Source organism: Ammospiza caudacuta, chromosome 2, assembly GCF_027887145.1.
Source record: "Ammospiza caudacuta isolate bAmmCau1 chromosome 2, bAmmCau1.pri, whole genome shotgun sequence".
Taxonomy (NCBI): Eukaryota; Metazoa; Chordata; class Aves; order Passeriformes; family Passerellidae; genus Ammospiza; species Ammospiza caudacuta.
In genome coordinates this window covers 121,268,564-121,296,193 of record NC_080594.1, presented here as the reverse complement: position 1 = coordinate 121,296,193, position 27,630 = coordinate 121,268,564, and the positions used below count along the sequence as shown (strand labels likewise).

The following is a 27,630-nucleotide window of genomic DNA, read 5'->3' as shown; positions in this document are numbered from 1 at the left end:
AAGATTAGGGCAGGAAAAGCATGGCCAGGAAGGGATGAGGGGTCCAGGAATGGGTGAAATGTCCAAAAATGGGTGAAATGTCCAAAAATGGGTGAAATGTCCAGCACCAGATCGATGTCCCCAGACAGACCCCAAACCCTGGCTGTCGTGAGCATTGGTTCCTGTTCTCTTTCAATTAAATTATTTGTGGCTCAGAGAAGGGAAATTATTTCATGTCTAAACTAAGCACACAAGAAGTGCCTCACTAGGGTGCCATTTCACTGGGAGAAAATCAAACCAGCACCTTTATTTCCCATCTTCTCCCTTCATCCCTGGAAATCCAGGCTGCACCAAGGGCACACTGAAGGCAGAATTTGGCAAAGGCCAAACTTAGGAATTCCTGTGAGAGGATTCAAGGCTTTTAACCAAGGTTTGCAGCTGCAGGTTGGGTGTATCCCACTGGGAAGAGGTGCTGAAATGGAAAATCAAGGAGAAACACTCCCAGAAGGGTAAATTTGAGTATAAAAATCTATTTTATAAGTTTAATTGATTTAAGGCACGTGAACCTTGTCCATTTTATCGTGAAACCAAACTCACCCAGCCAAAAGCTTGGAATGGAAGCTCTGGGACAGCAGAACCACTGGAGGCTCCTCTGCTAAGTCTCAAATCTGGGATTTTGCATTAAATGTTTGAGATCAGTCGCATCAAATCCCTCTGATAAATCCAGGCTAGGACAGAACTGTCAGACTGATCCATGGAAAACAGAATAAAGGAACCAATAAAGGTGATTGTTCAAGAGTAACTGGATTTTAACAGACCTCCAGGTTAAAGCCAGGTAACTTTTTAAGGAAACACAGATTCTGACCGTGTTTTGTTCCAATGGTTACAGTATAACAAGAAATAATGCAATAAAAATTATTTCTTCTTTATATTTTAATTAAAGCACATTTCCCCCCAGGAACAAAATTCAATTGCACAAAATAAACAAAAAAAACCCCAAACAAAACAACAACAAAACAAAAAACAAAAAACAAAAAAAACCCAAAAAACCAAAAAAACCCAAAATAAAACAAAACAAAAACAAAAAACCCCCACCACTAAACCAAACCAAAAATTAAATACAACTAATGAAATTAACACTTTCTCCCTCCAAAAACAGGGTTTTTTTCTTGAATCCTATGAAATATTCTGAGTACAAAGCCCTCCCAACCCATTTTCCCAAAAACCTGCTGTGGGTTGTTTTGAATCCAGGCTTTCACAATGTGTTGTGACAGTTTCAGTGCTGAAAAAATTGTTGATAATCTGAGATAAATTTTCTTTGGTTTGGGCAACACGAGAGGCCACAGTTACTTGAGCCACTTGTAGATGTGGAGAGGATTAAAAATAAACAGATTATAAATATAATGCCTTGATTACATATACAGGGTAACTCCCCCACAGACTCTGAGAAATAGTTTTATCCCATTTTTTTTATCCCATTGTTTATCCCATTTATTTCTACCGAATTTTTACATTTTTAGGCAGACCTCACCTGATGGAATAGCTGGAGAAATTATTCACAAAGCAGAACTGGGATCAAACAGTGCTAAAGAGAGAAAAGTCTTTTTTCAAAGGCAGAATTGTTATTGTCATATCGCAGAGAAGAATTTGGGGCACAGGGAAGGAGAGAAATCTGAGAGAAATTTGAGAGAAATTTTAGAGAAATTGGAGAGAAATTTTAGAGAGAAATTAGAGAGAAATTAATTAGAGAGAAAGGACAGGCCCAACGTCTCTCAGGTCCAAGGATACAACACCAAAAGTAAATAGAAATCAGGGGGAAATTTATTCTTAAAGCAAAGAGATGTTCTTAGGGTTACTCTAAAATAAAGATAAGAAATGGGGTTATTTTATGCTTTTTGAAGTCCAGGATCTGCAAAGCTCCAGCCTTTGGAAATGATCAGTCCCTTTATTTATTTTAATCCTCTCTGGATTTCCCCCATTGTGGAGAAGTGTGAAGGGAGATGTTGGTGCCAAGGACCATGAGGTTTCCTGGTTTTATGTGCAGGGTGAGGAAATTCCACTGCAGGGCAGCATCAGCTCAGGAGCACTCTGCACTTTGAGAGGGGATTCCATACACAGAATTCCAAGTGTCCTGAAGGAGTGCTCCCTCTGGCCATCCAAATTTATATCACCAAAATCAGCTGTGAAAATACATGGCTGCAACATTTGACTGCACTAAATGAAATAAAGTGCATTTAACACGATGTGAATGCTTTAGAATTATAAAAAGAATTAAATACATATAATTATTTTTATATAATTATAATATATATAAATATAAAAATATTTTATATAATAATTTTATATAATAATTTTATATAATATATAATATATACAATATAATATATACAATATAATATATACAATATAATATATACAATATAATATATAATATATAATTACAATGATGTATTATATCACTATAATTACATAATTCTAATTATATAATTATATATTATAATTATGTGAATTCTTTATAATTATAACTGCTTTATAATTATAACTGGCCCTAAACCTGATGGTTTGGAATAAATACTTGATGTAAATAAACAAAAAATCCCACAGGAGCTCCTTGCAGCTCCCACACGTTGCCACATGGGAAGTTGGTGTCTTAGGCTGGAAATGGGGTGTGAATTCAATTTCCATCTGTCAGAGCTGGGGCAGTTCTCTGCTGTTCATTGGGCAGTTTTTTCTTTATCTCTCCCACAGCCAATCCTGCCTCCAAGAGATACCCTCTGCTCATGGGCCATTAATTATTAATTATCTTCATATTCATTAATTATTAATATCTTCACTTAAGATACTAATTACCTTCAGTGTCCCTGCAGGGCTGATCCAATGCCAGCATCCCATGGGGAGATGCTCCGCCCAGGGGAGGAGCCAAGCATTCCTGCCTGGATCCAATCTGAGGTGCTGGGACAGCAGAGCAGCCTTTGCCCCCTGCATTGCCCGAGGAGCAGCTGCCTCTTCCCCTGGAGCTGCAGAGGAAAACTCCCCCCTTGTGCAGGATCCCTGCTGCAGCAGAGCCACAGCTGGCACTGCAGGAGGGCTGAGCCCCCCTGGCATGGGGCTGGGACACCGCCCTGGCACACAGGGGGCAGGGACTGCTCTCACTCTGGCAGAGTTCGTTTTCTTTTTTCAGACTATTGCATTTGTATCTTTAATTTTCCTAGTTGTGGAAACCCAGGGCACTGGGAATATTTCTGTGTCTGCTCGGGGGTGCCCTGACCCCCAGGGCAGCACTGACTCTCACCCTCATCCATGGAGAAAGTTTCCTAAACTCCAGAAGAGACTGGCATCCACAAAAGTGTGCAATAGATTATAGAGAGCAGTGTAGGTGCATCACTTGGTGAGAAATTGAGGGTTTGGGGTTTTTAGTCTGTTGTGGATGGCAGCAAGATGGGGGGCACAGGGTGTTGTCCTGGGTTTGTTCTCCATGCTTCTTCTTCCTCCTTCTCCACGGGTTTGGGTGGCATTTTGTAATTGGGCAGAAAAGTCCCCACTGGGGGCTCTCTGGGATTAGTTATTGGGTTAAAAGGGAAATAATCCAGGTGTCAGTTCTTAATTGGATAGTTTAGCTTTAAAATACCTTGTTACAAGAGATTGTTGGCCATTTTTGTGGTGCTTTTCCAGTGTGCTGAGCCTGGTGTGGACAGCGTGCAAAACTCTAGAAAAGATAGCAATAAAGAACAACCTGAAGATTGAAAAAATCCAGTGGGTCTCTCTTTCCTGACACAAAACCACCCCAGGAGGGTCTCCCCTGACAGAGGAGCCCCCTGGGAGGGCCCAGCCTGAGACCCAGAAGTCAGGGAATCAGTAAGAGGTACCCAGTACCTAGTAAAGCAAAAAATATTGTTCCTATTCCCATCTTTGCCTGAGAGCCCCTTAGTTTCAGAATTATAATAATTCAGAGGGAGAAGGTTTGCATTTTCCATTTCAGGGGAGGCTCCTGCCTTCCTTGCAGACACCTGGCTGCTCAAACCAAGACAGTTGGGAACAATTTTCCAGCTGCTCCCCAGAGCTCAGTGGATTGTGGAAAGGTAAATCACAATTAGGGGCTGTCTTGCTAAAGGTGTAAATCCCAGATTTACTGGGGTTGGGAGAGCCCTCCAGGATCATCCAGAGCCACCCCAGTAATGCATTGCTTTTCTTAGCCTCCACCCTGAAACCTCTGTCTTGCTTTCTATCTATCCCTGTATTCTAAGCCCTCAAACTCTGAGTTTCCCACCCTGTGATATCACACACTTCTGTTCAAACTCCACCCCCACAATCCCAGCTCTGTCATTCCATTCTGGAAGCTTCTCCAGGGCCTCAGGTCCATGCAGTGTTCTCTGGGGGTCAGTGCCTGGCAGCACAGAAAGTCTGGAATTCTCAGTAACCAGGGTTCCAACAGTGCCACCCCAGCCCCACCAGCACCACCCCAATCCCTGTCCCCAAGGCCACATCCAGACTGCTCTGGGACAATTCAGTGACCCCAAACCTCCCTGGGCAGCTCAGCCCAAGGCCTGACCACTCTGCCAGGGAGATTTTCTGTGCCAGTCTCCAACCTGAGCCTGCCCTGGTGCCATCTGAGGCCATTTCCTCTCCTCCTTTCCCTTGGGACAGGCAGCAGAGCCCAGTCCCCATCCCTGCCCCTCCTGGCAGGAGCTGTGTCCCTCTGAGCCCCTTTTTCCACACCCAGCACCCCCAGAGCACCAGCAGGGCCCCCAGCCCCTCCTTCAGAAGAGAAGGGAAGAACAGAACTGGAGAATTTCTTCTATCCCAGAATCACAGATTATTTCACTTCTTGCACGTGTAAACCAGGACAGTTACTCCTGAGTTCGATCCTCACACAAAACACCAATTTGTTGGATAATACCCTTTTCTGAGCCAGAGATGGGGCAACTGAGAGGTGTTTTACAAACTTTTATTCCATTTTCAGTCTCATGTGGAGGGAGAGACAATACACATAGATGCTCTAATTCACAATCAGAAGCCAACTATTTCCTAATTACAATACACTATAAATGTTTCTTGGCCTATCAGCTTTTGCCACACCATGATGTAAATGCCTTAAAGTTAATAATCTAAAACTAATCTGAAGTTAATAATCTAAAACTAAACTGAAATGAAAATTATTAGTTAATAATATAAAACGATGAGTATAGTACGTATATATGTACTATATGTAATATATATATTGTAATATATATGTATATATATTTTTGTACATATTTAATATGTACATATATATACATATATATGTATATGTATGTATATGTATATATATGTGTACATATTAAATATGTACAATATCTATATATGTAATATATATATAGTACATATTTGATATTATACATATATTGCAGATGACCTCATGGTCCCACTACAATATATCTTTCATAGTTCTATTTCTCCAAAGTATCTACTCTTATTTGTAAGACCATCCTTTAAAACTAATTTTTTAACTTAATTTCTCTCTCGACAATGTGTATCCTATTCCATAGCATTTCTGAATCAATATTCCTTAACTCAAAATTTATATAGGAATACCTACTGTGTGAACCTCCTGTTAAACCCTAAAACCTCCCTCCAGCAACTCCTGAAAGTTCCAATCATCACCTACAAAGAGAGTTCCTCTCCTCTAATTAGGGAATCTGCCCACGTGCTCAGCACCAAGGCATCCCCTCCTTAATTGGAAAAAGTCAAGGGCAGAAACTAATTAGCAGCATTAATCAAAAGCAGGGGTCTAATGATAATTAACAACACGTCCCCACTACAATAAATCCTTTTATGAGGAGGTGTTTCAGATTGTAAAATTAAAGGAGGAGTTTCACAAGGAGCGTTTCCAATTGCCATCTTCTGGCAAAACTCTGCAGGATTTCCCCAAAATAAAGAGCAGGGATCAGGCTAAACAATGATTTTCCTCCCAAGGCCTGTAAGTGTTCACCCTGTTCTGCTAAAAAAAGGGAAAGGTGAAATTCCCAGGTCACTCTGGATTACTGCAGCCGCTGAGTGCCATGGCCTGAGCACTCTGGGTCCTGCTGCGGCCAAAATGCTCCTTACAGCGAAAAAACAAAAACACACGGGGGGAAGGGGAAAACACCAAATCTCGCTGCAGTGGGGGTTTTGCTGCTCTCCACAAGCACGGGAGGCTACAAGGATAAAAAGGTGGCAAAGACCTCAGATTTGGGGGGAATAACAGGTTAATGAGCTGCAGGGGAAAAAAAAAAAAAAAAAACAAAATAAAACAACAAAACCAAACAAAAACAAAAGCAAGAAAAATACCCCAAAAAAACCAACTGCGCCAAAAAAACAAAAACAAAACAAAATTAAAAACAAACAAAAAACAACAAAAACACCCAAAAAAAAAACCCCAAAAAAACTCCACAACAACAACCAAAAAAAACAAACCACAAAAAACCCCACAAAAAACCAAAATAACACCAAAAAACCCCAAAAACAAATAAACAAACAAAAAAAACCCCAAAAAACCCACTAAAAAAAACCCAAAAAACAAAAACAAACAAAACAAAACAAAAAACACAACCCCCCCCCCCCAAAAAAAAAAACAAAAAAACAAAAAAACCAAAATAACTACAGAAAACCCAACACCCACCTGTTCTCCCCTGGAATTCCCGCTGCAGGGCTGACAGAAATTCACCCCCACGGCAAGTTGGAGATTCCCATCCCAGGGAACAGCAGCTGTTTGCTGCCAGCTGAGCTGTAAATGGCCTTGGTAATGACATTATTGGAATATTAACAACGATTTCATCGGGAAAAAAAGGGGCTCTGCTGTGCCATTGTTGGTTATTTACAGCCAGGAGAGCATCGAGGGAGGGCACAGCTCTAACAGGGGGCTCAAGGCTCCTGTGCCACTCCCAGGATGGAGGTTGCCACAGAAATGAAATTTGTGCTCACAGAAAGTGAAATCTGTACCCACAGAAATGAAATCCGGGCCCACAGAAATGAAATTTGTGCCCACATAAATGAAATCTGCGCCCACCAGAAATGAAATCTGTGCCCACAGGAACGAAATCTGGGCCCATAGAAATGAAATCTGTGCTCACATAAATGAAATCTGCGCCCACCAGAAATGAAATCTGTGCCCACAGAAATGAAATCTGGGCCCATAGAAATGAAATCTGTACCCACAGGAATGAAATCTGGGCCCATAGAAATGAAATCTGTGCCCACACCCCTGCAGCTCCCTCCAGGCCCACCAGAGCACATCTCCCCCCTGCACTGCCCCAGGGAACAGCGCAAAGGAAAAGCCTCAAATGGCACCAAGGAGGGGCAGATTTGAGATTAGAAACATTTTTGTCCCTCTCAGAGTGGTCAGGCCTTGGCAGGAGCTGCCAGGGAGGTTTGGAGTCCCTGGCATTGTCCCAGAGCAGTCTGGATGTGGCCTTGGGGACAGGGATTGGGGTGGTGCTGGTGGGGCTGGGGGGGCACTGGGTGATCCTGGGGGGCTTTTCCCACCTCTGGGATTCTGGAATTCTGGGGTCCTGACAGGGCCCTGCTCCTGGCTTATTTCCCATCTGCTCAAACTCCTGTGGGGCACAAGGCTCAGCCCAGCCCCAAACCGAGCGGGAGCAGCCAGAGACCAGGAGAGAGCAGAAATCCTTGTGCCACCCCATACCCAGAGCTCAGCACCTTCTGGAGGCTGAAATTCCCACTGCAAATTAAAGTTCTCCACCCCTTCTGCACCTTTCTCTATTCTTTCTCTACCATTCCAAGCCCCTTTGCTCACACTCATTTAATAATCTCATTTATTTTATTTTCCTGTGAGTAAGATCAAGTAAATGCTTGGGGGAGCTACAGGAACACTGAAATTCTGAAATTCCATCCCCCTTTATTCAGCCTCCACGGGCTGGTTCATGTGCATTTCATGTCAAACCCTGAAGAAAAACTTCCCAGGACTGGAAATCCACCAGCTTCCCAGAAGTTTACAAAAGGGAAAATATAAATAAATCCCCCTGAGGTTCAGGCTTCACAGGTCCCCCAAACCAAGGGGGTTGGGATTTTCCAGTATCCGCCTCCCAATCCTGTCAGATTTAGTTCTTTTTTGACTTTCTACAATTTGTTTTCTATTTTTCTACAAATTCATTTCCCACATTCTCTTATAGAACAAAACAAATCCAATTGCTCCACCAGCACTGCTGCATCATTTTGCAATTTCTGTGCTCCACCTGAGTGAGGAGGCAGAGCAGAGCAGAGAAACAGAAATTATTATTTCATCTGGTGCGTGCACTGAGAACAATTGCCATCCATATTGATTAACACGTGGGGATTCAAGGCCCAGGGGCTGTGAAATCCCAGCTGGGGCAGGATCTGCTCTGGGGAACACTGGTTGCATGTTCCTGTGTTTGTATTTGTCTGAGAGCCCTGGAAACCGCTGGGGCCATGTGGAGCCTTACCTTCTGTTTGCCAGGCTGGGATTAAATGTGTGAGAGGGTATTTCTTGTTGGACTCAGATGTTTATCAGTTCTTATCTCTGTCACAGTCTCACAAACCCTGAGCTCTGCAGCACTTCACTCTGACAAACTAAAAATGGAGCCCTGTCTCTCTCTCCAAGGCTTTTTAAGGCCTTTAAATAATAATAATAACAATAATAATAATAATAAACTGTCCAACTAAGAAATGACACCTCAATTATTTTCACTTTTAACCCAATACCCAACCACCCATGCCCACAATGGGGACTTTTTATTTAATGACACAAAACCACCCAAACCCATGGAGAAGAAGGGGAAGAAGAAGAAGAAGAAGAAGAAGAAGAAGAAGAAGAAGAAGAAGAAGAAGAAGAAGAAGAAGAAGAAGAAGAAGAAGAAGAAGAAGAAGAAGAAGAAGAAGAAGAAGAAGAAGAAGAAGAAGAAGAAGAAGAAGAAGAAGAAGAAGGAGCAGCCTCTGCCCCAAAACCTCCATCTGGCTTTCTATCTATTCATGTATTCTAACAGTATATTATTAAATATCTATTACTGCATTCTAAACCCTTAAACTCCATGTGAAAACCACGTTCACTCTCCTGTGAAAATTAAGAAGTTTAATAAAGGATAACAGGAGATAAGGACAAAGGGCAAAGGTTGTTACAACCAGGTGTATTTTGGCACCTAGCCAAGAGCACACTGGTATTTTTGGGATGTTCCTTAAATACCTTTTTCATTATATTAGCTTGCTGTATATTTATAGACTTTCATGTATAGTGAACTTTTTCTTCACACTTAGATTACATGTTTCAAGAGTCGTTTAGGATGACTCCTCTTTAGGTCTGTCTGTTTAGAGTATGCATATTATTTGGTTGTAGTTTTAGTAAATTCTTATCACTTCCAGTTTCTAGGCCTTAATCTGCACTGTCTTTAGATGGTAAGTGTTAATGATTAGCGTATTTGTAGCAAGTGCTCTCATTTTATGTTTATTGGATGTTATCTCATCTAAGTACATATTTTAATACAAGCAGAGCTATTTCATAACTATGTCTAAGTTTGATTAATAACAGAAATAAAAATTATATAATTATAACAAAGTTACTTCAACACCAAACATATAAAATAAAATCCATTTTAATATTTGCAAAAAGCCAATATTATAATACCTATATATTGTATCTATAACACTCTGAGTTTCCCACCCTGTGATATCACACACTTCTGTCCAAACTCCACACCCACAATCCCAGCTCTGTCATTCCATTCTGGAAGCTTCTCCAGGCCCTCAGGTCAGTGCAGTGTTCTCTGGGGGATCAGTGCCTGGCAGCACAGAAAGTCTGGAATTTTCAGTAAAAATCTGGAATTCTCAGTAAAAATCTGAAATTCTCAGTTCCAGCAGTGCCACCCAGGGAATGATGTGTTGTTATAGCCAGGATTGTGCAGTTCCTGCAGCTCTTTACCAGCAAGGATTAAAGTTACCCTAAAACAGAGTAATCAGAAAAAAACCCAGACCAGTTAGGAATTTTAGCAGCCCCAGAAAGCACTTGATGGTCTTTTAGCTCAGTGCTGGTTTTTAATGAGTGTAAATCACCAGAGATTCTGCCCCCCTGTAAGCTCCGTTGGCTTCACTGACGTGCCACAAATTCACACAAAACTTGGGTTAAAGAGTCGTGGAATCATAGAAATGTAGAATATTTTGGGTTGGAGGGAACTCAATGATCATTTAATTACTTAATTCCACCTCTGCCACGGGCAGGGACACTTTCCCCTGTCCCAGGGTGCTTACTGTTGTTAGCTAATTTCTGTGGTTAGAACTTTATCTAGGGTTAGATATTGACTGTTAGATATTTACTGTTAGATAATTACTGTTACTAGATATTTATCTAGTGTTAGATATTTATTTACTGTTAGATATTTCTCTTGTTAGATGTTTACTATTTTAGATGCTTATTATTGTTAGTTGTTTACTATTGTTAGATAGTTGTCTGTTATTAAATACTTATTATTAGTAGATATTTAGATTAGAGACTCAGCAAAGGCCTTGTCCAGCCTCTAAAGGGGGAGAAATGATGCCTCAGGTTTAGTTTTTATATTTTTCACATTCTGTGCTGCTTTAGTGGGTGGGTCTGGGCTCACATTCAGGGATGCTGAGCTCTGTGCACAGAGCAGGGACACAAAACAATTCCTGCTCCAGCTGGGCACCAAGGACAGATGATCCAAATCTCAGCCCAGGAGCACAAACCCCGTGGGCTGGAGAGAGAAAAACAAGCAGGGTGGGACTGCAGGGCTAAAGCTGCAATGGGACAATGAACTGCAAGGTGCAAATGGAGCAGAACTGATCCCAGGGACAGAGCCCGTGCCCGGCCGTGCATTTTGGGGCCATTTTGGTTCATCTTGGGCTCATTTTGGGGCCATTTTGGTTCATCCTGGGCTCATTTTGGGGCCATTTTGGTTCATCCCGGGTGCAGCCCTGGCTGGGCTCTGGTGCTGCCCAAGGTGCGTCCATGGATGTTGTAGTTGAGATGGAGACAATGCAAAGCCAGACACTCCATTTCAGAAGGCTTCCAGCTGTTTTTGTTCTAGCATGGATGCTTTTTAGACATTCTTACAAAGCTCAGAAGTTTATACTTTACTCATTGGTCACAAAAACAAAGTGCTCATTGGAATGGGCAGGTGCAGAAACCTTCTCAGGTTTCTCTTTTTTCTCCTTTGTTTTGTGGTTTCTGTGTCAATGACCTTGGCAGGAAATTCTTTCAGGGGTGAACATGGATCAAACTTCTCTCTGGCTCACAGAAGTCACTGTAAAACCTCTCCCACACATGGAGGCCTTTTAATAAATCCCTACTTTACCCTTTAGTTCTGCCAGTCTCTGCTCTAGGTCAGCCTTCCCACGGCATCACCAGTGTCCAGCCTGGCCCTGGGCACTGCCAGGGGTGCAGGGGCAGCCCCAGCTGCTCTGGGCACCCTGTGCCAGGGCCTGCCCACCCTGCCAGGGAGGAACCTGAGCCTGGAAAGGGATTTCAAACAACCCTGCCCAAAACAAGAGGGTTCTCAGCACACAGAGGGTCTCCCCAGGTTTCAGAGCCAACAAAGGGAGCAGAAATGTGCCCAGTGTGAGCTGGAGACAAAGCCCAGAGGGGCAGAAAGGGACAGGGACGAGTCGTGTGCTGGAGAAACCGCACAGAGCTGCTGTGGCTCCAGCCTTGCGCAGGAAATCTCCCAAAACAAACAAGTGAAAGCAGCTTTTGTGGGGACAGAAAGCGCAGCTGGGCCACCACAAACCTGGCAGCACGGCGGAGCACAGGGCCAGCACCTCACAGGAAGGGTGTGCATTGAAAATAATGATAATAATTAAAAAAAATTAATTGCTGGCTTTTATTTTGAGTGTGCTGATCCATGACACACTGGGAGGTTTAATAAACTGAGTTGATGCTCAGACAGAATTCAATCTTCCAAAGGGTTGTGAAAACTTGCCAAGACAAAGAGTATAAATCAGTGTATACTGAATTTTAACACAAGTAGCTCCCAGCAGACTTCCCAAAGGCTTTTCCAGTAGTTTTTCCTAGAGAAACAGCATCACCTTCAGGCCAAAAAAAGACACATTCCAGTTTTTTAATTGGGAAAACATAGAGAAATTCTTCTCAAAATCTTGCACATTTTTTATTTCTTTCTGAGCCAAGATTGCAAAACATGAACATGCAAAAAAGAAAAATAAATAGGACTGTACACAAATTTTAAAAAAATTGGAGGGAAGGAGCAGTCTCTCCTAGTTTTGGATGCACTGAAGTTTCAGAAGAGCCCACAGAGAAAAAAAATCAAGACAGCAAAAATATAAATATGCATTTTTTGTTCTCCATTTCTTTGAAAAGGGCCACTTTTACCAAGTACTGTGGCAATTACTCTGCAAGCTGAAATCCAGTGACAACACCACAGACAAAAGGTCTGTCAGGTGGAGGAGCAGTAAAAACAGGATGTTTCAGGCTGTGCAAGAAGAGGTTTTCAGCAGACATCAGATGGCTGCTCCAAATTCAGACATCCGACACTAAACCACAGAAGGAAATGCTTGTGCCATTGCTCCCCACAAAGAGCAAACCCTCTCTGCTGAGAGCAAAGGGGAGGCTCCCTGCTCAGGGCACGGGATGAGGTGAGCTTTGGGCTCCCTCCCAGCCAAACCAACTCCACAACTCTGGCTTTTAAACCAGACTGGATTCACTGTGCCAGGGAAATCACAGTGAGCTCTCCAGGTTGTTTTCTCTAATTCTGTTCCGCAACTGAGAAAAGAGGGCAGAGGCTGCAGCGAGCAGGAAATTCAGCATTTCAGCTGTTTCCCAAACACCTCCTGCCCTGCCCGGGCAGCTCTGCAGGCACTGCCATGGCCTGAGCTCTCCTCACCAGCCTGGCAGGGCAGGGAACAGCCCTGGAGGGTCAGAGCTGCCAGGGACAGCACAGCCTGCGCTGGGGATGCACCTTGGGATGCTCTGGGGGGAATGAAGAGCCTGAAGGGGCTCCAGCAGAGCTGCAGGGGGACTGAGGGCAAGGCCTGCAGGGACAGCACCCAGGGAATGGCTGCCAGTGCCAGAGGGCAGGGCTGGGTGGGAGACTGGGAATCAGGAATGTGGGAAACTTTAAAATTAGAGGGTTTTGGGAAAGCTGTAAAAGGTAGGATTCAGAGACAGTAGAACTGGGATTAGGAGTTCTGCTCCACCCTGGCAGGGTGGGCAGGGCCTGGCACAGAGTGGACAGTGAATCCCAGAATCCCAGAATATCCTGAGCTGCAGGGACCCCCAGGGACCCCCCAGTGCCAGCCCTGCCCTGCCCAGAGCCCACCAAGCCCAGCCTGGGCATCCCTGGCAGCGCCGGCCAAAGGCTCCTGGAGCTGTGGCAGCCTCGGGGCCGTGCCCATTCCCTGGGCAGCCTGGGCAGTGCCAGCACCCTCTGGGCAAGAGCCTTTCCCTGCTGTGCAGCCTGAGCTGGCCCGGCCCGGCCCCAGGCGCTCCCTGGTGCTGTCCCTGTCCCAGAGCAGAGCTCGGAGCTGTCCCTGCGCTGCCCCTCGGGAGGAGCTGCAGCCCCGGGGAGCTCTGAGCTCAGGCTGCTCCAGCCTGGGCTGCCCAGGGCACCTCGGGGCCCTCCTGCCCCTGCCCCAGCCCCGTGTCCCTGCTCCGGGCCCTCTCCAACAGCTTCTGGTCTCTCATTGACACACCCAGAGCTGCCCCAGCACGGGGGGTGAGGCTGCTCCAGCCCAGAGCAGAGTGGGACAATCTCTTCTGTGAAGAATGCCTATTTCATGATTGGCTTTTGGCAAATATTCAAATGAATATTATATATGTTGTGTTAGAAAGTTATGTTGTATTGATTCTCTTAAGTAGTGTGTTAAATATAGTTTAAGTTATAACAAAATGTTAATATAGAAACTATGCTATGTAAGATACTTTTTAAGGAAAGGACTCTCACTGAGATAGCAGCCACAGAACACCTGAATCTTTCAGAGAAAGAGAATTTATTGCTCCATCATCGGGAGCATTGAACTTCTTCCTGCCTCACTCAGCCCTGGAGATGCCGTCAGGATTCAGAGGAAGGAGCTGACACTGCCCAGCCAGAATCCTGTGTTTGAATGGAATTTATGCATCATGGATGAGGTGTATGAATATGCAACAGGTTATTGTTTTTAAGGGTTAATCCTCTGTTAACGTGGGGCTTTTTCGGGCTTGTGCTGCCCAGAAAAGGTACCCGGGCTGTCCATAACCCTTTGTTTCTATTGTCTCATATTGTCCTAATCCAAATTACTGGATTGTCCCAAGTCCAAATTATTATTACTCTAATTGTATTACTATTTTTATAAGCATTTTATTACTATTAAACTTTTAACATTTTAAAAACAAGTGACTGGCGTTTTTCACACCTTCAGAGGGACGTGCAGGTGATGGTGTCCCCGGGACAGGGATGTCGCTCCTGGCTCCAGGGCTGATCAGACCCCGCTGCCCACGGACAGGACCCGCCGGGCCCTTCCCTACCCATGGCATTGCAGGGCAGGGGCTGCCCCTGCATCCCTGGCAGTGCCCGAGGCCAGGTTGGCATCGGGGCTGGAGCAGCCTGGGACAGTGGGAGGTGTCCCTGCCACGGCAGGGCTGGCACTGGGTGGGATTTAAGGTCCCTTCCATGCCAAACCTGCTCTGTAACCGCGGCAGGGGATCAGCCACCGCTTCCGCTGCTTTCTCGTCAGCGAACTCCGCCGAGCCAGGGGAGGAGCGGGCCCGGACGAGTGAGAGAAACAGAAATAAAGGCAGGAACGCAAATAAAAACAGAAACTGAAATAAAGGGAGGAACGCAAATAAAGGCAGGAACGGAAATAAAGGCAGGAACCGAACTAAAGGCAGCAAATGCCCTTCCGCGAGTGCGGGGAGCGAGCGGCGCCCTCAGGAAGCGCCGCTGGGCGGGGCCTGAGGGGAAGGGGCGGGGCTTTGTGAGATGAAGGCGTGGTATGTGAGTGATTGGGGCGTGGTTTGCCTGTATAGGGGCGTGGTCTGGTCACTTATGGGCGTGGTCTGTGTGGGGGCGTGGCTAACACCTAGCCGTCCCCGCCGCCATTTTCCGCTAGGCGATGAAGCTGGTGGTAGCGCTGGGGTCGGTGGGCGTCGGTCGCATTGATCAAGGGCCATAGACGCGGTCAGCAGCAATGAGGAGCCGCAGCGGAGCGCCGGGGCGTTCCCCGCCGCGAGGTACGGCTGGCAGGCGTGGGTGTGTGCGGTGCCGTGTTCCCCCGCTGCCCCCGGGCGCGGCCCTGCGGTGCCAATGGAGCGGTTCCCCGGGGGGAGCGGGGCGCGCTGCTTCCCCCGGCTGAGGAGAGCGGTCTGGGCCGCTGCCCGGGCATTCCTGGGGGCTCTGCTGGAGCCTTGTGGAGCTCGGGCCCATGGGGAGCCCCGAGAACCGCACACGGAGCCCCAAAACCCCGCCGGGTTCGCTCTTGGCAGCGTCCCGCTCGCTGCATTGACCCCGGCCAGGCCCGGGAGGTGCCTGGGGAGGGTTTGGTGTGGGGATCGCACGGGCTGGTGGCTGCAGGAACAGCGGCTGCCGAGGGCTCTCGCAGCGCCCCCTGTCCCAGGCGTGGTTTGCTGTGTCCCAAATCCCCGGGGCTGGCAAAGCACTGCCAGCCTGCCCATGCAGTGCCAGCTGTGCCCACCTTGTGCCCAGCCCAGAGCACTCAGTGCCACCTCCAGGGCACACCTGCAGGGATGGGCACTGCAAAGCTCCCTGGGCAGCCCCTGCCAAGGCCTGAGCTCCCTTTCCATGGGCAAATTGCTGCTGCTGTCCCAGCTGAGCCTGCCCTGGCCCAGCCTGAGGTGTCTCCTCCCCAGCACTGTGGCAGCCCATGGGGTAAGGGCTGTTGGTAATCACCTTGGGTTGTGGAGGTTAAGTGATTTCCATGTCCTTAGAAGCGGTTTATCCAAAGTCTCCCAGCAGTCAAGGGTGGGAATAATGCTACAGGCACAGTGTGGTTCCCTGGCTCGGGAGGATTCAGGATTTTATGGAGCTCTAGGGGTGTCAGGATGGTGCCAGACTCTGCTCAGTGGTGCCAGTGGCAGGATGAGCAGCAATGGCCAGGAAATAAAACACAGCAATTGCAGCCCAGCCTGAGGCAGAACTTCCTTCCCTGGAGGGGCAGAGCCCTGGAACAGCTGCCCAGGGAGGGGCTGGAGTCTCTGGAGACATCCCAAACCCCCTGGGCACGTTCCTGTGTCGCTGCTGCAGTGACCCTGCCTGGGCAGGGCTGGGCTGGGTGGGCTCAGAGCTCCCTGTGCAGGCTCAGAATGTTCCTCTGCAGACTTCCTGCTGTCAGTCAGGTCTCTGCCTCTCTCAGTATTCCCATAAGCTGATTTATGTAAGTAAATAGACCATCTGCTTCTTTCAGAGAACTGGGGGAGAGCTTTTCTGAAATATGAGCCACTGACTTTCAAAATCTCAAAGCTGCTTTTTTTTTTTCTTTTCTGAAGAAAAGAAGCAAATATAACCCCATCCAGCGTGAACCTGAGAGCCACTAAAACGATCCCTTTAGAGAAGAAGCTGCAGGGAGAGCTCAGAGCCCCTGGCAGGGCCTGAAGGGCTCCAGCAGAGCTGCAGAGGGACTGGGGACAAGGCCTGCAGGGACAGCACCCAGGGAATGGCTGCCAGTGCCAGAGGGCAGGGCTGGGTGGGATCTTGGCCATGAGGAATTGTTCCCTGGCAGGGTGGGCAGGGCCTGGCACAGGGTGCCCAGAGCAGCTGGGGCTGCCCCTGCACCCCTGGCAGTGCCCAAGGCCAGGCTGGACACTGGGCACAGTGGGAGGTGTCCCTGCCATGGCAGGGCTGGGACTGGGTGGGATTTGGGGTCTCCCCAGCCCAAACCTTTTGTGATTCCATGATTTTATGAGTCAGAGAGTGACATGAGGCTGCACTCACTGCTCTCCATACTTCACAGGGACTGATGCAGCTCTGAAGAGGAGGACCAACAAAAGCTCACCAGAGTTCTGACAGAAATGGTGTTCCCCTGGAATCTCCCTGGCAGTGGTAGTTCTGCAGAGGACATCCAGCTTTAGAATCCTGGAGATGAGCGCATTTTATCACGTTTTCTCAGGCAGTGGAAGGTGCTGAACAAATAACCTGGCTCCGAGCGTGCCCCATGTGGGAGCCCCCTTTGCTCAGCAGCCAGAGGCAGCCAGGAGCCTGGTGTGGTTCCCAGAGTGGGATTATTCCCAGTGTTATCCCTGCAGCATGGCCAGCCAGGATCCCAGCTCCACACAGCACATCCCCGTGGGCAGGGAGTGCTTCAGACAGGGCCTGGGGGGAGCCGAGGGGTTATCAGGGAAAGGAAATCATTTACCAAGGGAATGCAGGTGCCCAAGGCTGCTCCTGAAGGGAACTCTCTGGAAGGTCCCAGCCTGCAGGTGCAGCTGCTCTTTGGAATGAATTCTGCTGGAATGAATGAACAGAGTGAGGGGAGGAGAGCATCCCCTGGGGCTGTGGGACTGTCACTTGCACAGATCCAAGTTCCTAACACTTACCCAGTGCCTTCCTACACTCTGAGCACTGGGAGATTGACTTCTCAGATAAAGGGCTTAGTTCACCTGACTTCAACAGATTGCTTCTATCCTGTGTTAATATATGAATATACAGGGTTATGTGTTAATATATTCATATATTCATATATAGAGTGTGCTCTGGCATGATTTTAAGCTGGTTGTTTTGCAGAAAAATAATTCCAGTTGTATTTGCAAATAATGTTGAATTAAAAAGCAGTTAATTTTTGTTAAAGCTGAGGGGAAGGTTCTTTAGAAATAGATACACCTTTGCCCAGCTAACTCAAAACCACATGCTGTGGATATTAATGTTATGAGGATGTTAATTAGAGTAAAAAGTAACAGTGAAAAGAAGGATTATTTTAATAGATCTTATGCATTAAAAATTTGTAACAAACTTCATAACTTCTTTGTAATTAATTTTTTTCTAAGTGCTCTGTTGATCTTTTCCCTTTTTGGAAACAATTCCTACAATGGTGATGAGTTTATTTCAAACAAAGCCAAGCACAGTTTGTTTTCATTGTATTAATGAAGCTGGAGTGAGTGGCGTTGAATTTTCAGATACTGTCTAAATGCAAAGTTAATATAAATAATTATACAGTGGTTTCTGTTTATTTGAAGTGGTAGGAGCCCATTCCATGTGGAAAAAGGAAAGTGCTGTTGCCATGGAAATGGACCAAAATTGCCATTAAATGATAAAGATCAGTGCTCTCCCCCAGTAACTCTTTCAGTACCACTGCCCTCCCTCAGCCACTGGAGAGGGTAAAACAATTCTGTACAGAAACCTTGGGTTAGTTAAAAGTGATTTACTAGGCAATTTACTGTCATCATTTAGTAAAATGTGCTTGTTTTTCATGTGCTTGTAGGAGCAGAAGCAAAATATTCCTTTTGCAAGCAGAGAGGTTTGTTTGTTAATCTCCATGAGAACCCCAATGGATGTGCCAATGCCTCTCTGTCAGCTTGGTAAGTCCTGAACCTTTGGGGTAGAGAGCAGCACTGCAGGGGGGTTGTTAATTCATTAATTATCCTGCTGAGTTAATGACGTAAGAGACCATCATGGTGTTGTGGAACCTCCCTGGAGTAATTCCCAGAGTAAGGATCTCTGGTGTTACCCCTGCCTGCTCCATTCTGTGCATAAACCATGAGCAGGGCTGGAGCCAGGCTGGAGAGCTGGGAATGCTCAACCTGGGGAAGGGAAAGCTGCAGGGAGAGCTCAGAGCCCCTGGCAGGGCCTGCAGGGGCTCCAGCAGAGCTGCAGAGGGACTGGGGACAAGGCCTGCAGGGACAGCACCCAGGGAATGGCTGCCAGTGCCAGAGGGCAGGGCTGGGTGGGATCTTGGCAGTGAGGAATTGTTCCCTGGCAGGGTGGGCAGGCCCTGGCACAGGGTGCCCAGAGCAGCTGGGGCTGCCCCTGCACCCCTGGCAGTGCCCAGGGCCAGGCTGGACACTGGGGACAGTGGGAGGTGTCCCTGCCATGGCAGGGTGGGGATGGATAACCTTTAGGATCACTGCCAACCCAAATTAGTATGGGATTCATGCCTGATTCCCCCATGCCTGAACTGGTGACTCTGGCCCCAGAGTGGGCTTTAGGTCCCTTCCAGGCCATTCCATCCCGTGGTTCTGCCTCCCTGCAAGCCCAGGAGCTCTCAGGTACATGTGAGGGTTTTTATTTTTTAATCTGAGTTTTTCCGGCACTCCTCAGTTTCTGGATCAGCAGGTGAAACCAGCTCAGTTTGGCTGAGATGTACTTGTTGTGAGAAGGGGATTTGTTAGGTTAGGATCCTTTAATTCTAAAAAGGGTAAAAAGGGTGAGATCATCATCCCAAAACCCCTGACTGGTTTGGGTTGGGAGGGACCTTAAATCCCACCCAGTGCCACCCCTGCCATGGCAGGGACACCTCCCCCTGCCCCAGCCCCAGTGTCCAGCCTGGCCTGGGACACTGCCAGGGTGGTAGACACTCAAAGATGCTGCAGAGGATTCCCCAGGCAGATTCCAGTCCATCCCTGTTTCCCCAGGCTCCACGCTCCCAGTTACTCGTTCTCAGATATTTGTCTTGGCCGTGTCTCCTTTGTAAGAGTGTAGCACAAATAGTTTTGCAACTGTTCAACTTCCTTTGCTAAACTTGTTTGTTGAAACAAAGTTCAGAGGCAGTTTGAGCTCAGAACTGAAAGGAATTTGGTTTGGATGCAGAAGAGGCATTGGAAAATTAAATAATGCTCACTGGAATGCAGCAGCAATTCAGCAGACACAATTGATTATGAATCTGAGCTTGTGTCCAGATAATAATAGTTAAAATATTGCTTGATTTATCCCCACTGGCCTTTTTTTTCCAAATGGGTGATTTCCTAGCTGGTAAGAAATCCATTGTTCTACATTTAGCTGCAGTTAAACCCGTGATTTGTGGATCTCCATACAGATTGTTTAAATTCTCTAATTCAAGGCCCAGATTTCTCTTTTCACAGTCATGCTGACTGTGGCACATCTTTTTATCATGACAGGTTGAGACAAAAGAGAGTTTTAGGGAAGATAAGGAAGGAACTGTCCAGATTTTCCCATGGAATTCATGTAAAACAGAAATGTGTTTGGAATTAAAGCAGTGACTGCTTTGGCCAACTGGGTGTGGGAGTCAGCATCTCCTGAGTCAGGCATGACCACAAAAATGCCTTAAAACAAGAACGGGAAGTTTCTTTTTATTGCACTCAAAGCAAAAGGGAGGCTGAAGGGTCTTGAGAAAAAAGAAAATTAGGGGGGTCAGGACAAAAACTTCAAGTGTTTGGAAGCACTGTGTTGAAAAGATGGGAATGATGAGAAGCTGGGTTGATCAAGGAAAAGAATCCTGGATGCAGTGAGAGCCAGGGTGAGTCACAGCCTCCTGGGGAGGTTTTACAGGAACATGGAGGAACCTCTGGAATGCAGGATTGCCCAGGGAAGCTGGGGCTGCCCCTGGGTCCCTGGCAGTGCCCAAGGCCAGGCTGGAGCAGCCTGGCACGGTGGGAGGAGTCCCTGCCATGGCAGGGGTGGCACTGGGTGCTCTTTAAGGTCCCTTCCAACCCAAACCCTGCTGGGGTCTATGAGGATCAGTCAAGCAACAAGGGAATATTTTCCCAGATCAGCCCTAAAATTCCTGGGGTGGCTTGAAAAGGTGTTTGAATAGAGTCAGAGTCCTCTGAGAGATGATTTGATGAGAACATCTTGGGTGGTTTTGCTGACCTCGAATCCTGAAGCTCACAGGGAGGGATCCAGGATGCAGCTCCTCCTTGGAGCCCCAGGTTCAGGGACACTTCTCCCAGGCTCTGGAGGAGGAGGGAAGGGTGGGAAACTCTAGGAAGGTGTGAAAGAAAGTAAGAGTTCCCCCGGGGAGTGCTGGGTATGAACCAATTGTTGCAAATGAGTCATTACAGTACAAGTCAGGTGCTGTGGATGGATACGCCAAAGCATTAATACAGAGTTTCACTTTCCAGTGTGCCTCACCTTTCTGTCTGCAGCTGTTTGCAGCCTGCCTGGTAAGAGTGTTACCATCTCTAAAATGCTTTTCCTAACACATTTCATAGCTTGCACATCCTCACCAATCATCATTTGGAACTTCATGCTCTTTGGAGAAAGAACTTAGAGAAATGTAATCCATGTGCACAGTGCTTTGCACTGCTGTGTCTGCTGTGCTGAGCTCTCCCCTGTGGCTGCTTTTTGGGGCAAATCCTGAGCTGCTCTAAATGGGTTTGTTTATTAATTAGAATGGTTGCAAAGCTCAGAGTTTTTTGTTGGGGTTTTATTTTGTTATTTTTTCCTTTCTAGAGAGAAAGGGGCTTCCTTACAACCTCCAGATGGACTCCCACAATTTCCAGCACATTTTGTCCTGGCAGGCAGAACATGACCCAGCTGTGCCAGCATCCTACAACGTGCTCTACAAAGACTACAGGCAAGTGACACAAAATAAGGCACAAATTCTGCTTTTAATGGTTATTGACCCAAAGAGGTGGGAGGTTTGCAATGCCCATCCCTGCAGGTGTCCCCTGGAGGTGGCACTGAGTGCTCTGGGCTGGGGACAAAGTGCCCATGGGGCACAGCTGGCACTGCATGGGCTGGCAGGGCTTTGCCAGCACCAGGGATTCTCTGAAAATAGTAAGGCTGAGGTTTTCTCTGTTTTTCTTGGTTTTTTTCTTAGTTTTTCTGATTTTTTTTCCCCTTGAGATGCTCTCCTCACACTGCCATGCCTTCTCACATCAGAGGGGTGAGACTCTTGCTCTTTCCTGCAGGAGCCAGGACTGGATGAGTGCTCAGCAGTGTTCAGGCATTGCCCAGCTCTCCTGTGAGCTGACAGAGGAGTTCAAGGCCATATATACTGAGTATTCTGTATTTGTTCAGAGCATTGGAGGAGCTCAGCTGCTCAATTCTTCTCTGCTGCGTTTTGTGCCATTCGCTGAGAGTAAGTTCTGTCTCTGCATTTCTTTTTGTAGTTTTCATTAACAGCTGATCCTGAATTGTGTTCTGTTACCTTTGCTGTAAGACTCCACATTGACTGTGTGGGTGGCTATTTGTATGTAGTATTTCATTTATGTGTAGTCCTGATTTGTAGTTCTGATAAAGGAATGAGGCTCTGGTTTTGAAATAAATACATTATAATTATAAAGAAAATACAGTTGTGCATTGACAAACACCAAGTAAAAATCTCTTGACTGTGTAAGCTACATAACTGAAAGAGCAACATTGTGTTTGTGTGTTCAGATAGTGAACGTTGAGTTAAAAAGTGCCAGGTCTGCATAAGGTGTAGGGAAGAGATTGATGCACAAACAATCCATCTGCCCTTGTCTTTATTGCCAGAGATGGCTTCACCCTTGGCTCTGCTGAAAATGAAGTTTTGAGCTGTCAGAGCTAAGAGATGTTGAGCAGCAGCTGGAGAGCTGTGGAGGGTGAAGTGATGGTGTTTGCTCTGAGCTCAGCAGAGGCAGCTGCTGTGTCCCCTTGCAGGGTCAGCAATGAGGGAACACGGAGGGAATGGGGAGAATGGGACAAGGAGAACTGAAGGAGAACATCCTGAGGAGGAGCCCTGCAGTCCCTGCAGTTGGTTTCATAAAAAGGGCAGGACAAGGCGGAATGGGTTTTAGCTGAAGGAGAGCAGGGTTACATGGATATTGGGAATGAGGAATTGTTCCCTGGCAGGGTGAGCAGGGGCTGGGATGGAATTCCCAGGGCAGCTGGGGCTGCCCCTGCACCCCTGGCAGTGCCCAAGGCCAGGCTGGACACTGGGGACAGTGGGAGGTGTCCCTGCCATGGCAGGGGTGGCACTGGGTGGGCTCTGAGGTTCTTCCCAACCCAAACCATTCCAGGATTCTGTTCTGTACTTTAACCTCAGCTTTAGTCTCATGTAGATACAAAGATCACATTTCTGTGAAGCTGGAGTAAAGCCTCTATTCCCTTTCTGCCTCTTCCTTCCACTCCTTTTCCTTTGAAGTCTGGCCCTGTGGGAAATGATGGTTTGGCTGTGGAGGTTAAATGTTGCAAGGCCTTGTGGATTTACAGCAGTGACCTCTCCTGGAGTGTGCTGAGCCAGCCCCGTGTGCATCACAGAAATGGAATTGTCCTGGATAAATTAGAACTGTATTTTTCCATCATTTTTTCCTCTCTCTTGTTTTCCAACAGCAATTCTGGGACCACCAGAAGTGAATGTCACTTCCTGTCCAAACTGCCTCAATGTCACCATAAAGCTGCCAGCCACTCACTTCAGACAGAATGGGAAGCTGCAGTCTTTAATTGATATCTACCAAGAGCTGGATTATGATATCACCCTGAAGTCACAGGATGGAGAGCACAAGGTAGGGAAATTTGGGAATAGTTCTGCTTTAGAGGAGGGACATAGAGGGCATGAAATGGCTCTGATGGTTAACAGGCTCCCAAAACCAAATATGTGGATGGAAGCAAAAGAAAACATAGAAATAGATTTCTTAGAAGAAAAGAGAGAGCATGGCCAGCAGAATCTGAGCTTCCTTTCCCTGCAGGGGGCAGGTCAGGGGGAGGGAGCAGGGGCTCCTGCAGCCAATCACTGACTTCAAACCATTGCTTTTCATGGCAGAGGTCGCGGCAGAGAACCACTGAAGAGGTGTTCAGTGTTGTCATTGAGGAGTTGTATCCCAGCAGGAATTACTGCCTGTCCGTGGGAGTCACTGCATCCCTGAACAAGAATTCTGTCCCCTCCCCCTGGAAATGTGTCACTGCAGACTCAGAGGCTCAGCAAGGTGATGGGGCTGTGGGCAGGGTGCTGGGCTGGGTGTGCTCTGTGTTCTTTGGTGCAGGGACATTTACAGTTCAGTCCTGAAAACAAATGATCACAGAATCCCAGAATGTCCTGAGCTGCAGGGACCCCCAGGGATCCCCCAGTGCCAGCCCTGCCCTGCCCAGAGCCCACCAAGCCCAGCCTGGGTATCCCAAAGGCTCCTGGAGCTGTGGCAGCCTCGGGGCCGTGCCCATTCCCTGGGCAGCCTGGGCAGTGCCAGCACCCTCTGGGCAAGAATCTGTCCCTAAAACCCAACCTAAACCCCTCCTGGCCCAGGCTCTCCCTGGGTGCTGTCTCTCAGGGCCTCACTGGCAGAGAGAAACATCCCAAGAGAGAACCATTGTGGGTATTTAGGAGTGAAATATAAACCCTCAGCACTCAGAGGGAACAAATCTCTTGGCAGTCCCCTGAGCCATACAGATCTCCACTAGCTCTGCAGAAAGATGGAGTCACTTCTTTTGTAACTCCTGAAGCTAATTTGGGATTTGGTCTTGTTCTGACTTTAACTTTCACAGATCCCTTGTAACCAAAATTATTGGGGATTCCTGCTAGCTGTTGTGACTGACAGATCTGGAATGTGGTGGTGGGACACTTCCTCCATGTGTGTTTATTTGATTTTTTTTCACTCCAGGGTACCGTGAAGCTACAGTGGCAGGTGCTGTCTGTGTTGCACTGATCATTGCTGCAGTCCTGAAGTGTGTGCATGCAGCAGGTTTCATTTTCCCAAAGTTCTCCCTTCCTCAGACCCTGGTATGTAACAACTCTCAGAGCTGCCCTCTCTGGCTGGCAGCAGGAGGTTTAACAGCTGGAATTTCCAGTCCTGTGCTTTAGGTACAAGTTCTGTAACAGCACAGTGTGTTTGCATTTGTAGTTTACCTCAGTCCAAGATGCTCTCTAGGCTGTTAAGCTTTGTCTGATCTTCAGAACAAGTGTTCAAAACCACTTCTTGCTATTTGTGTGACAAGTTACTAACAGAGAGGATCATCCCACCCCTGCTCAGGGGGGAACATCCAGGAATAGTCCACCCAGTTCTGGTCCCCACAGGGCACAAAAGCTGTGGCCAGAGCAGGGCCAAGGGGGAAGCAGAGGGCTGGAGAAACTGCCCTGTGAGGAGAGCCTGGAGGACTTGTTCCACTGTTTCATAATAATAATAATAATAAAATAATCTTTCTTGGACTTTTTCTGTGATCAAGCACAGAGGGAGCCACTCCAGAGCCAGCTAGTTTATTTCCATAGATTGAATTTAAATGGATAATTTCATTCACAAATAATTGTGCCATTAAATTTCAGTCACAAATAACAAGATTTCTTGTTTCTATCTTTTATCTTTTTTACTTGTTCTTTTTTTTTAGAGTCTCTGATTTCTTTTACATTTAATTCTGTAGGGCTTTTCAGCACAAATATTTTCCATTTTCTACAAACATACCCAGAGCAGATGGGTGTCACTTTTTTCTAAGACTTCTTCCACGTGTTTCTGTCCTTTGCTTATCATGTCCTTGTCATCACTCACATCCCAACAATTGCTGAACACATTACTAAGGAATATCTAAGCTTTATTTATTTTTTATTGTCAACTTGATAAATGCTTCAAATATTGAATAATCCTCTGAAGTGCAGGGGGAATACAGGGCTTGGGATGTTAAAATTGTGAAAATTCTTCAAAAGATAATTTTTCAAGGATGTTAAAATTGCTCAGCTGTGATAGAGGTGACTGCAAGAGCTGGGAGAGTGACAAGACTCAACTCACCCTGGCAGGGTGGGCAGGCCCTGGCACAGGGTGCCCAGAGCAGCTGGGGCTGCCCCTGCATCCCTGGCAGTGCCCAAGGCCAGGCTGGACACTGGGCACAGTGGCAGGTGTCCCTGCCATGGCGGGGGATTGGACTGTGATGATTTTTTAAGATCCCTTCTCACTCAAACCTTTCAGGGGTTCTGTGATGCTCAGGAATGAAAAAGAAGGAACAATTGTATTTGTCCTGGTTTAGGGCAAATTTGGGAGATAAAAGCATCATACAGTCAGCCTAGGATACCTACATACCCTGAACTCTGCAGAAAAAGCCCAAACTGTGGCACAGAAGGAATCATTTGTTTGACAGCCTCATTGCTGGAGCTTATTTGGAGTTTTTTTCATGGTGTCGTGTGCATATGTGCAAAAGTGGCTGATTATTTAAATCCTTTTACTCTCCAGGCATTCATCAGGAAGTTGGCCTACTCCCCGTGGGTGTCCGTGTCAGAAACAGTGGAACTGAGCTCAGTGGAGATCATCCTCAGAGAGGTGAAGAGCAAGGCCAGGGGCTGCACAGGCAGTGCCAGTGACGACAGTGACAGTGACAGCAGTGACAGTGACAGCAGTGCCCCGTGTGACCACGACTACACCAGGCGGGGCAGGCTGGGCAGGGGCAGTGTCCCCCGGGGCTGTGACACCCCCGTTAGCCCAGAGCGGTACTCAGTGAGCAGCACCTGTGAGCCCAGCAGCCCCCAGGCTGGGCACGCGCCAGCTGCTGAGCCCCAGGAGCCCCAGGGCCACCCTGCAGGGGACAGGGACACGGGGAGCGAGCTGCTGAGCCCTCTGTGTGGGGACGGCCCTGAGCCCCCGGGGGACAGTGGGTGCTTCACCATCAGCCTGAACACGGTGCTGCTGGGCACCCTGGAGCAGGATGGGCACGGCCCTGCAGCTGCTGCCCCAGCCCAGGAGGATGCAGGGGACTGGCCCTGTGCTCACGGTGGGCAGGCAAAGCTGCTGCAGGACACGGCAAGTGGGCAGGGAGCACCTTGTGCTAATGACTTCCACGAGTGGCAAAACTCCTCCTCTTCCTCTGAGGAAAGCGACTCTTCGGACTCAGACACAGAGCAAGTTACGGGCTACATGAGGAGATGAAGAAGGGAGAGCTGCTTTTACTTTATAACGTAGGAATCAGTGTTGTCCAACTCTTATTTCTGGACTGAACACACAGATCTTTCTTTTTCATTAACATCCTGTGGTGTGGGCTCCTGCAGAAAGAGCTGGGGGTGTTTGTCTGGAGAAGGATCCAGAGAGACCTTAGAGCTCCTTCTGTGCCCGAAGGGGCTCCAAAGGAGGGGCTTTGGACAACGGATTGAGGGACGGGACAAGAGGGAATGGCTTCAAACTGACAGAGGGCAATTTTGGATTAGAAATTGTTCCCTGTGAGGGTGGGGACAGACAATTTCCAAGGCCTGGAGAGACAGGAGCCAAGGAATGGCTCCCAGTGCCAGAGGGCAGGGCTGGGTGGGACATTGGCAATGAGGAATTGTTCCCTGGCAGGGTGGGCAGGCCCTGGCACAGGGTGCCCAGAGCAGCTGGGGCTGCCCCTGCATCCCTGGCAGTGCCCAAGGCCAGGCTGGACACTGGGGTTGGAGCAGCCTGGGACAGTGGGAGGTTGGTCTCCCAACCAGACCACTTTTACAATTTTTTTATTCTTTATCTCTGTCACTGGATTTTTGTGAAACCTGTTCTGCTGGCTATATACTGTATTTGTGCAGAGAGCACTGATCAAATGGAAAAATGGGGGCAGAGACAGGAACGCTCAGCTGACAAAAGAGTGGATCGAGGCATTAATACACTCTTGAATTTATTTTTGTATAATTTTGTACAATTACTGATTCATATTAAAATATTTTTATGACATTTAAAATCCAAATGAGAAATTTAAAATTGGTGTGAACAGCCCTGCTGTGTGAGGGAAAGAGACCCGGTCTGTGAGGGGGAGCCCTCAGGCCCGGGGCCGCCGCCATGCCCAGTGCCCGCTCCGCCCTGTGGGGAAGTGGAAGGGTTCGGGGTGCCGGGGCTCCCGGTGCCCACCCTGCCCTGTGGGGAAGCGGAAGGGTTCGCGGTGCCAGGGCTCCCGGTACCCGCCCCATGGGGAAGTG

The 27,630-nt window shown here is 47.4% G+C and overlaps 1 protein-coding gene across 5 annotated transcripts; it reads left to right on the top strand.

Annotated features, from left to right (window-relative positions):
- The first annotated feature begins 15,022 nt into the window (after positions 1-15,022).
- Positions 15,023-27,358, top strand: IFNAR2 (interferon alpha and beta receptor subunit 2). Of its 5 annotated transcripts, XM_058824809.1 has the most exons (10): positions 15,023-15,142; positions 16,879-17,044; positions 18,343-18,439; positions 20,939-20,980; positions 21,270-21,393; positions 21,731-21,900; positions 23,115-23,287; positions 23,545-23,707; positions 24,377-24,495; positions 25,931-27,354. In XM_058824809.1, exons 3-10 carry the CDS (start codon positions 18,397-18,399, stop codon positions 26,618-26,620), a joined length of 1,524 nt encoding a protein of 507 aa, XP_058680792.1. In that variant the 5' UTR covers positions 15,023-15,142; positions 16,879-17,044; positions 18,343-18,396; the 3' UTR covers positions 26,621-27,354. The 5 variants fall into 5 exon arrangements, with proteins under 5 accessions (XP_058680792.1, XP_058680795.1, XP_058680796.1 ...); XM_058824812.1 differs by lacking the exon at positions 20,939-20,980 and having other exon boundaries at positions 25,931-27,356; XM_058824810.1 differs by lacking the exon at positions 16,879-17,044 and having other exon boundaries at positions 15,048-15,142; positions 25,931-27,355.
- The last annotated feature ends 272 nt before the right edge of the window (positions 27,359-27,630 follow it).